General features: G+C 49.4%; 1 protein-coding gene across 1 annotated transcript in view; it reads right to left on the bottom strand.

Annotated features, from left to right (window-relative positions):
- Window positions 1-5,451: 5,451 nt before the first annotated feature.
- VPS45 (vacuolar protein sorting 45 homolog) overlaps window positions 5,452-11,194 on the bottom strand; it is a 30,255-nt gene continuing 24,512 nt past the window's right edge. The window contains exon 14 of the mRNA XM_009272566.2: window positions 5,452-6,240. Coding sequence (XP_009270841.1) covers window positions 6,153-6,240 — 88 coding nt within the window. The 3' untranslated portion in view covers window positions 5,452-6,152. The remainder of the gene's footprint in view (window positions 6,241-11,194) is intronic.

Raw genomic sequence — 11,194 nt, 5'->3', positions numbered from 1 at the left:
CAGAGCCAGAGCTGGAGTTGGAGCCAGAGCTGGAACCTGTCTCTGGCCTATGGCCTGCAGGAGGAGATCTTAGACCTTCACACAGTTTGAGCCAAGCTCATCTGCAGATCAGGTTGGCTTAGGCTAGACATGAGCTAGGGCGTAGGCAAACAAATTTGGGCCACTGGGAACTTGGGGTCAAGGGCAAGTTTGAAGTTGAGCTAAGACAACAGTAATAAGACTTAGTGGAAGGGCCAGGAGGAGACTCAAGATCTCCAGAGACGCAGTCCCGAGCTCTGTCCACTCCTGGCGTATTATTTCCCATGTGAAGGTAAACTCTGCTGAGATGAGGCACCTTTATACCAGCCTAACTTCACAGTACATTCAAGACTGTCCCAGTATAGGTCTAACCAGTATAAACCTCCTGCTAAACGATTGCGCCTACTGCATTCCTACCTGATGGCCATTCTCTGTGACTCTCCTTTCACTGGTGCTTTGAAGCAGTTGCAAATTTAGCATCCCCTCTCCCTTGACCCTGCAGCACTGCTGATCTGATGTTAAATAGCCTCCAAGTAACAGAGAAACAGGCCTTTATTTCCCCTGCAGGTTATATTAGTTATAGACAGGTTTGGAAGTTTGGGTTTGTTTGGTTTTTTTCCTTAAATGAAGTGCCTCGTCTATGTGTTCCTGCTGCAATGTGTTTTCCCTTTCTGCCTTGACTTTCCTCCCAGAGGTCCAGTTTTATTTAACATCTCTAATTTAATGATGTGGAAGGGGGAGGAAACCAGCCTGCTAATGAAATTTGCAGAGAGCTAACAAACTGGCCAGCTCTGCAAACATTGCTCAAGACTGAAAAGACAACACAGGAGGGGGAGGTCAGGAACCGGAGTGGGTATATCCCAGGGTGGGCCTTGGCCTGGGAAATTGCAGGCTAATGATCCCAGGGCAGAAAGGGTCTGTGGGGCGTGGTAAGATGGTAAACATGGTAAACTCCAACCTGCTAAGGGTGGAGTTCACCCAGAGCTTCACACCTTGTGCAGGGCTAGCTCTTCCTGCAGTGCGGGGGCCAAAGAGGTAGCAGCATTCACCGGAGCTAAAACATTAGCAGAGAGGGGAGGAGAGAAACCAACACAACAACATCTGCCTGGCTCTGTCAGCCAGCACACAGCCTGAAAAACGTGCATCTTGACAGGGTTTTTATGCCCCGACTTACCCCTCTGGCATTGCTCCAGCAACCCTGCCTCTGTGGAGAGTTTCAGCAGAGTGAAGAAGCTCCTGGGCTACACCGATGCTGACTTGGGACACGAGCCAGGTTCTCTCCTTGGTGCTGTGTCCTCACCCCCACTCCCAGTGGGACACAGGTCCACAGCACAGGGAGCCGCGTCTCTGCAGATCCTCACCACATCCCTCAGGTACGGCTTGCACGATCTGGCTGGAGGGATCTGCTCCTTGCCCGATGATGGCTGCGTGCTTTTCCAACATGAAGAAGGGCTGTCAGGACACCTGTGGCAGAGTCCCCGAGGGACACCGCTAGCCAGGCTTGGCTGGCCCCCTCGCCACTACAGGGCTTTGCTCTCTCCCGCTTTGCTCCACATCAACAGGACTTACTTGTGATGCTAAGATAATTCCCAGGGATTTCGGAGCTAATTTCATTTGATCTGGCTTGTTAATTCCCACGTCAATCGCTGATTAAAGGCCACATGTCAGAGATCTGGAAACTCACTTGCGGGTTTCTCAGCGGGACCCTTTGCGTAACCGTGGGGATTGCAGGGTCCCGGCATCCATGGCTGCCGCCGCTCGACACGGTTATGCCGAGGGTGGCAGGCTGCCATCAGCTGTGTAGGAGAGAGCAGGCGAGGAGGCAAGTAGCAGGGGCAGTTGGGGGTCCTCAGGTCCTGCGGTGCTCACGAGCACTCTGCTGTCCCTCACAAGGCTCCCCCAGGGACAGATTTACTGGGTAGAGCTAAGGGGACTCTCACCCCTCATTAGGATCAGTATCACTTGTGATAGCCAGGGCCACTAACCAGCAGAGCCCCACTTTGGTCAGCACATAGCAGATAAAACAAGAACAAAAATCCTTGATTTCTGAGCTGTCTTAAACTCCTTCAGTTACAAAGAAAGGAAAAGCTGGAAACAAAAAGGATTTTTTATTTCACACCTCTCAAAATGTTTTGATATTTTCTAAATGAAAAGTTTTTCCAAAGTTTTGATACTGAAAAAACAACCACCACCCTAACAATTCAGCAAAACATGTTTGCAAAGTGTTTCAATGCTACCACACTTGCATTTTTCTCTGAAAAAGCAGCTTTGGTGCAAAAACTTCACTTAGCTCCAGCCTCATCCAGTTTCAGCATCACACAGAGGTATCACCTCCCTTTCTCTGTAAACTATTATCACATCCTCCACATAACAGCAACTTGCACCTTGTATTCCAGCACTTGGGTACGGAAAACAGCAAGGGACATTATTCCATCTGTATTCTCTCATTATTCCTGCTCCTTGAATATATTGAAGCTGTGGCCAAAAGAAGAAATTGCAAGGCTCTTCCCATTTTGCAAGGAGCCTAGCAATTGCCCAATAAATCTCCATCTGCAGAAGTATTAGTCACCCATGCCAAGGGAAGAAGCAAGGGTTTGAATGACTGAGACTCTCCCATTTTGCCTCTGTGAGCGCAGGAACAATACAAGCCGAGCCACAAAAAGCCGTGGCTCAGCAGAGTGATAAAGGAACCAGCCTCGCAGAGAGTCTTCCCACCTCCTACCAAGGGCCCTGCTGTTTCCTTTTCAGCTCAGTGATTCTTCCATGAGAAAATGCCCTGGGAAACTGATTCTTCAGCGTGGGGGGACTTTTTGTTCATGATGCCCTAAACCAGAGTCATCATACGCCTTTCCTTCCAGACGGGAAAACAGAATCTTCCTAAGACGTCAGAGGAAGGCCCCTGGGAACTGCTTCTCTTCCCCCCACCCATCCAGTAAGTTACATGGCCCCCAGAAGGCAAATTAATACCCCCACATACACTGTGGGCTAAAATTGTCTTGAGTATGATCTGTGCATCCACTGGCATGGCAGAAAGCTCTGAAAAAAAAGACACAGCAAAATCCAGCGGCTGAAAATTGAAGCGAGTCCAATTTTAGCTACAGTGTGTACTTAAAAAGAAAAAAAGAAATCCAGGGAGGATAGGCAGTCTGGGGATATGTGTTTTTAAACAAAGATTGGGTACATTTTTAACATGCACTTTAGCTTAAGCAGAGTTATAAATGAGATGTAGAAACTACTGAGTAAAGTTCTCTGGCTTGTCTCATGCGGCCCAGGGTGGGTTTAGAGCTTTGTGTGAACCAAAAGCCCCAATTCCCTGTTCATTGCTAAAGTGCACTCATTTTATACCAGCGCAACAGTTCGTGAGCAAAATCCTTACAGGTGCCTGGAAACAGGATGCCGATTGCTGCAGGCTCAGCAGTGGCGAGCCCGTGTTACACCCAGGACCTGAAGCTCTTTTTGCAGCACAGAAGATACACGGGGTGTCTGAGCCTGGGGTGTGTGGGATGCCAGTCTCCCCAGCAGGACTCGGCCTCTAAGACACCGGCCCGGGAGTTGCTCTTGACAATCTCTAGTTAACAGCAGGGATGCTCATCAGGAGGCAGCCCCCTCAGCAGCGCCTGCTCTACCCAGAAAGGATGCTCCAGGTCCAGCATCTTTCTTTCACCCCCCCTCTGTGCCTCCACAGGACCCACAGTAGCAGCTGAGCTCGCTGGGGAGAGCGGAGGGCTCTCATGGGCATTGGCAGAGCTTGGCTCAGAGCTGTGGTACTAATGCAAGGGCTCCTGCTCTCTCGAGTAATTTCACTCCCTGCTGCACTGGGAGCAGGTGCCCTGGAGACCTCTTTGCTGACGGCCCAGCAGAAATCGCAAGCCAGGGATTTCGCTGCCTGGAGAGCCGTTTTGCCTCATTTCTGAGGAACGATTCGCTTTGCCTGCAGGAAAGCAGTGGGATTCCAAGCAGGAGGAGGAGGCTGAGGTGAGAAAGCGTGAGATACAAGGTCCAAATGCGACTGGGAAAAAAAAAACCAAAACCCAGCATTGTGCCCCCTCTCTCCAATTTGTTATCTGCTCTGGTTTAAAAAGCTCTGATTGTTTACCACAACGCTGATCAAAAGGGAGCCAGCCAACCTTACATGATGTCAGCTCTGCCTGAGCCTTTGCAAAGGGTGGCACTGTGATCCTCCAAGCCTTCATGTTGTGAAGCAAGGGAAGTGCAAGGGAAGCAAGGGAAATAACGACTGTGCAGGGGGCAGGGATGGGTCCCCAGGACTTTGTGTCAGGCTTGGTCCAAACCTTCAGTGCTTGCATTTGCCAGTAAGCAAAAATGTGTACCAAGGAGGCTGCAAAAGGCAATACACAGGAGACGGGTTTCACGTCGGAAAGGCTGATGCAACATCACACGTTGTAGGAGTCTCTTAATCCACCACTTAATCCAGTACCAGGAGCACAACCTTTTACAATATGCTATTAGGAAACAGAGCTGCCTGATAAGGTTAGAGCCTGCTGGCTAAATAAAACCAAACACCTTGTTTCGTTAGGTACCTCTCCCGCCTCCAGCAACAGCGTCGACCCCACCTTGGAACTCCACTGCCTGATGAGGACTACAGCATTGCAGGGCGTTAATCCTACAGGGAGGAGAGGAGCAAAATGTGTCAGCTTCCTACATGCGAGGATGAAGGCGATGGACTGGAAACCGTGCCAGTACCCATCCCTTCCAAAACAATGCCTGACGCTCCCGAGTTAGAAAGGAAATGCTCCCTAATGATGTGGCGTGGGAACTCTGCCCCACGGCCTGACCCCATTGTTTTCATGCGAGAGCCCTGGAGCAGCTCCACAGCGCACGTACCATCAATCCTTCAGCACTGCAGGGAGATTTTTGGATGGACAGGCGCCCAGGCTCGGAGTGACCTTGCTTCAGGGAATTAAGCCAGAGAAATGAGTGTGAATTCAAGTACTTTCCATCCACAGCAACTCTGCAGAGCTCTCGGGGAGCTAGAGGTTGTCTTATTTAATTATGGGAAAGCAAGAGATAAGGGAAAGACTTGTTCATTGGTAGCGGACTTTCAGAGAAGCAAGGCATCCAGTCTACTGATGTCTGTTTTGACTCTTAGTCTGTGCTGCTTTTCACAGTTCCTGTACCTAAAATAAAAGGAAACTGGGAAAAAAAATTCCTCTTGAAGGTGCGGAGAGCCTGCATTTCTCTCCTGGATGCCTGCACCCTCGCAGGAGGCAGGGGCTGGGATTACAGCTCTCGCCCTGCTTGTCTCCACCTTCCACAGAGCCAGGGTACGGGAAGCAGAGCGAGCACTTTCTGGTCTAGCTCGCATGCCTAGGAGGATGCCAACAACCCTCCTCTGCTCCCAGGTCTGCTCCACAGTTACAATTATCTTGTTTCTTTTCAAATCCAACATGTTTTATTACTGCTAGAATTATTTTTATTGTTAAAAAAAAAATCACAACACTTTTCCAGTTCACAACTTGGGAGCAAAAACAGGGGCATGGAGTTGTGTTTGTTTCTTAAGGTAAACAGAAGCTAATAAAGAAGATTAAGAATGTAATTACACCTTAGTGGCATTACGAAAGGGATATTAGGAATCATTTAATAGACAAGAGGTTCAGTCAAAATGGGTTATTTAATAGGACTCAAAATATACAGACAACTGAGCAAAGCAAAGGGCTTCTAGTGCCCATCAGCTTCACCTTCCAGAGATGCACACAAAAGTCTGGGCCAGGATCATTAGATGTTCATTAGGGGACTCATATCGCGTGTTTTGACAAATCGACTAAAAGCACATCTTTCCCACAGGCCGGCAGAGCTGCAGAGACTCGGTGCTTCTGTAGCCACATTTTTCCCAGGCTCTCCTGCAGGTTACAATTCCAATTACGCAGCCATGTCCTGTTCAGAGCTGTGTTTGTGAGAAGACAATGAGGGTGCTGCAGTCTGGGGCATGTCCTGGTTCATCAGGGCAGATGCCAACTCCAGCATTCACTGCCCAGATGCTTCTCGTGCCCATTAAGGTTCCTGGCATGGATGGGGGAAGCTACGACAGCAGCGCAGTGCAGGAACGTCCAGTTCTGCTCCAAAGCCAAGTTCATGGAAGCTCCGGATGGGCGAGACAGCAATTTCTCCAAGATTCACCGTCTGCTGCTTGACCTTGGCGTAACTTGAGAGCTCTCAGTGCTTTGGCCACGGAACCCCGAAGCTGTAACTTCCTCGAGGAAGCTGCCAAGCAAAGTTAAGGTTAGCAGAGACAAGGACCAGCTTTTCACTCATGCAGATAGAAAGTAACCACATGGCCCGGCCTTAAGCCTTTGAACAAAACCAACAAGTGCTCTACAACCTCAGAGCTATGTAAACATCTGTTTTCTCCCCTGGTGTCACCAGGATGGGGGGACAGAGCCACTCCTTCATATGTGGTGACGGTGGCAAAGAGGACAAGACCTGCCCACAACAGCATGTGATCCAACAAAAAAACCCACCCAGAACAGGGATCCCGGTCCCAACGGTGATGCTCCTTCTCCTCATCAGGCTCACATTAAACTCAGCAGCTCGCTCCCCAAGGAGGCAGCAGCGAGGAAGTGACAGGGACCGATGGTCCCTGAAGGAGCACGTGACAAAGAGACACTCATCTCCTCTAGTGTAAAGGCAGCATCCTGAGAGCTGGCATCGGGGCTAACCATTTCACTCTGCAGTCGAGGGACAGCGGCAGGGTGGACGGATCACCCTCTGACTGATCTACTCCTCCAGCTGCTTGCAAGGGGAAATGTCCTCAAACTGAGACAGCTAAAGTTAGGAGACACTAATCCAAGAGGAAATAAGTGAATGGCAGCCTTGGAGAACGCTCCCATTTTCCAGCAACAGATCCTCCCACCAGCCAGGATGAATTCAATGAGGGAGAACAAAGTGCAAAGCTATGGGACTGCAATGATCTGCCCTGGGGACCAAAATCTGGAGCACCAAACTCTGGGACACCCAGCATGGATCACCAGGTCAACATCTTCACTGAACGTGGTCAGTCATCCTTAAATGCTCCACCCCGTCCAGGAGGTCTCTTGTCTCTCCCTGTGCCGTGAACGGTAAGGCTTCCGGAATGAGGGCAGCAGCTCCTCGCGGGCTCAGCTCAGCATCTGGACCGGGCTGGCAGCCCCACTCGCCTTTCAGTAACAAAGCCAGGAAGGCCAGCGTTCAGGCTTGTTTTTCTGCTCACTCTCAGTCTTCCTGTGTGGATGATAAGGCAGGAAGAGGCAGGGTGGAAACCTCCTGCTGAGGCACCCTTGACATTTCACAGCCAGGGCTTTCTGGAAAGCAGCCCTTTGAGCAGCCTAGGTCACTGCTTGTGCCTCACTCCCCAGCTCCTCAGCCTCGTCTAAGGGCTCACATCCACAGCAAGACCCTCCCTCCTATTTCCAGCCTGTTTAGATCACACTCAAATCTAAATAATGAGCCACATGGAAACCTCTGGGCGCTAACCATTCATTCAGTTGGATCTCGAGAAAGTTTTAACCCAGTAAAATGCTTAAGCACACACTCAGCTTCATCCCAGTCTCTCCTCTATGATTTTCCAAGGAAACTTAAGGGAGTTTGGGGGCTAGACCCCAAGGAACTGGTCAATTTGAGACTTACGTACAAGTTTGCCCTATAAAGTCAAGCGAATGGCTCAACCGCAGACCAGAGCAATGGTTCCACACAAAAAACAAAAGGCAACGCATTCAGAGACACGTTTGAATAGGTGAACTGCTTCTCAAGAAAAAAATTGTCAGGTGGAGATCAGCTGCTGGGGGCTGGCGTTGGCCAACTGCAGAGGAAAGAAAGGTCGAAGCAGGCAACGAGCATGCAGCAGTTAACGAAAATGTCTGGGAGTCAGGAGGGCTGGGCTCTGTGTCTTGCTCTGGTTCAGATCCTGAGATCCTGAAATCAGAATTTGCAAGACCGTTCAGTCCTAGCCCAAATCTGTTTCCATTTAAGCCCCATTATGTCTTTAGGAGCGGAGTTAGGCTAAGCATTTGATAGTTTGGAAAGTCCCATTCTGGAATGCTCGTGGTGCGTCTTAAAAGCCTTGTATGGACATGGCTGAAGTCACGATCACTGTGGAGGCAACTCTGCCAGCAAAGAATTTCCCCTGCATGCAGGACTGGGGTTGCATGGTGCTGGGTTAGGTGGCAAGGGAGATGATTTCTACCTTGACGAGTCTGCAAAATGAATTTCACCCATTCTGTCACCAGGCAGTCTTCAAAGGCAAATTTTATCCCTGAAACATGCCACGGCGTTTCATTTTCCAGGCTTACACCTGTCATGAGCACAGATTCGTTTCTTATCTGGGTGGACGGGTATGTGCAGCAAGCTGAGAAGTAGGTATACATACAGAGTGGTATTTGTTGGAGCTGCACCAAGGTCAGCTGCATCACGCCTGCACTCCGGCAGCCTCAGCCCCGCTTCACAGAGCACAGCGGAGCTTAATCCAGCAAAGCACGCCAGAGCAAGGAAGGCTAAACCTTGGGAACACAGTTGTTTAAATAGGTCTAAAAGTGGGTTAAGGTTTGAGACTAATTCAATCCTTTCAAGAGGGAAAAAAAAAACCCTTTGAAAGAATAATGCTTTAAAGCTCCTTGCATTGTTTTTGTTTGATTATAGGCTTTTATATGCCTTCGTACGGCACTCCTGCCTGCAAAAGCCAAACGGGAGCACGGCATACAGAGGTGAGCGCTAGACTAGGACCGAAGCTTGGACCTGGTCCCAGTTTCACCAGCAAGTGACAGCTCACTCCTGCCTTTCACCGCTGCTCCCCACCTCCGTCTTTCAGGTGAGTGGCCTTGTCTGGAGTATACACCGACCAGACTGCCTCCTCCTGTGTGCTGATAACAGCTCCTGAGCAGCTAGGTCTCCGCGCGCCGCTGTAATACAAACACCAGAGCAAGACACCTGCGAGTGAACCTTCACGTGACATCCCTATACATCTGTATGAGAAGTCTCTGAAGCCAAAGGAGCTGTGATGACTGCCCACAAAATGAAGCTCTGGCCCACTGGCATTACTTCATCGGAGCTACTTACACCTGCCGGTCTGTGCAGTTTGGGAGGCAGCTGAATACTTTGCAAAACCACAGCAACGCTCCCACATAAGATCTAACGAGGATACGTTACCAGGAAGATAGTTACTCTGGCAATGCGACACAGTGCTACCAGTTTCTAGGTTGACTCATTCCTTCAATATGCTGATCAAGTTATCTGAGCGTTAGTGCTTTTTTAAAAAAAAAAAAAAAGGTAAAGAAATAAAAATCGGGATATACCACGAATCCTACAAAAATGTGATTCCCCTAAAGCAGGTCTAAAATAGGTCTACCTGCCAAGGTTGTGAATCATGAGGGTTTAAAAAAAAAAATAATTAAAATCTCATGCAAATGCCTGCACCAATTTCCAGATCTCAACACCGCACCGTTTAGAAATACGCATTCTGGGAGGGCAGCAGCCTGATTTATAAGAGGTGTACAGGAACACTGCTTGCGCTATGGTCATTCAGCTCTGTGATTACAGCTAGAGAGCTGTCCCTCCTCCAGTTTTATTTTTAGGCATTAGAGTCAGGCAGACTGAGTTCTTAACAGAGAATGACTTGCTTTTATTTTTAAAGGGGACTCCTGTTTATCTGCTATCTGGAGAGAAAGTTTGTGTGTGTGGAGAGGGAGATGCAGTGACACATTGTCACTTTATACTTCAGGAAGGTCTTAGAAGTGGGCAGCACGACCACGTCTGAGCATCTCCTGCGCAGGAGGTCTCCCCGTCTGGAGTGCAGCTGATGTAAGAGCCAAACTCCCACCTGCGGTGGAGGGGTGAGCTGGAGCACAGTAAAACTGCACCGTGCTGCGGCTGTTGTTATTTCCCAGGACCCTGAGGATCCTGCGAGAAACAGAGGGAGCACCCAGCACAGTGGTCAGAACTACCCCAGCTCTGGCTGGGAAAGCCTCTGATCAGAGTGCAAATACCAAACCACAGGGAGAATTTGAACTGATGTCTCCGCTCTACTCCAAACCCTCCCTCCCTCCATAGTAAGGAGGAACCGTGGCTGGTCCAAACATTCCTCCCAGAGGCACAGGTATCCGGTGACCAGGCTCTGCCGGCTAAGCACACCGCAGCCGCGTTTGGCACAACCAGGCTATTACTGTAACTGGGTAAGTGGGTCAGGCTAGATATCCCCCTGGATTAGTCACAGCAGGTTTGTGCTTAACCTGTGCTCTGGATGAGTCAGCCCCATGCACCAGATGTTCCTCCTGGTCTTGGTCTTCCATTTGTAGTCGATTATTGATCATTTTTTTAACCCTTTCTCCTCCAAACCCAGCAGAATTTCTTTGAAATCCATTTGCCTGTGCAGAAAAAGAATGGAGGTGGTTGCCTGTGGGACTGGTGGTAAAACTGTTTGCCAACAGCAAGGAATCAGCTCCCTCGCGTTGAATTTTCTTTAGGAAGCGGGGGAAGCCAGAGCCACTTCTTTCCAGCTTTCAGCCCAGAGAAGGGGAGCGGTTAGGAGGCGCTACCAGCCACATTAGGCGCTCTGACTTCTTCAATTCAAAGTCCAGTAATTGTGTTCTTGGCTTTTCTCTCCCTGTCCTAACGCCACAGCAAAGCTACTGACTTTAAGAGCTCTTTGCATTCTGCATTTTGGTATGAGCCCGTGACCCTCCACAAATGTTAACTTAAAGAGTGGAGAGCAATTGAAAACCCACAAATTTAACTCCAGCACAGTTTTGCTCAAGTTCATCTGGTTCCTGCAGGTAATTACAGATGTTGCTATGGTCAGTGTTAAGGAATGGCACCAAGTCAAGAAAGAACTCTTCCACCATAAATATAATTTAAATACATAGTAGAATCATAGAATCGTTTAGGTTGGAAAAGACGCTTAAGATCATGGAGTCCAACCCTTAACCTAACACTGCCAAGTCCACCACTACACCATGTCCCGCAGCGCCACATCTACAGGTCTTTTCAATACCTCCAGGGATGGGGACTCCACCACTTCCCTGGGCAGCCTGTTCCAATGCTTGACAACCCTTTCGATGAAGAAATTTTTCCCAATATCCCATCTAAACCTCCCCTGGCACAACTTGAGGCTGTTTCATCTTGTCTTATCGCTTGTTCCTTGGGAGAAGAGACCGACCCCCACCTCGCTACAACCTCCTGTCAGGTAGTT

The sequence above is a fragment of the Aptenodytes forsteri genome, unplaced genomic scaffold (assembly GCF_000699145.1).
Source record: "Aptenodytes forsteri isolate BGI_AS27 unplaced genomic scaffold, ASM69914v1 Scaffold110, whole genome shotgun sequence".
Taxonomy (NCBI): domain Eukaryota; kingdom Metazoa; phylum Chordata; class Aves; order Sphenisciformes; family Spheniscidae; genus Aptenodytes; species Aptenodytes forsteri.
The sequence above is the reverse complement of the archived record's forward strand: the minus strand, read 5'-3'. Positions and strand labels throughout refer to the sequence as shown.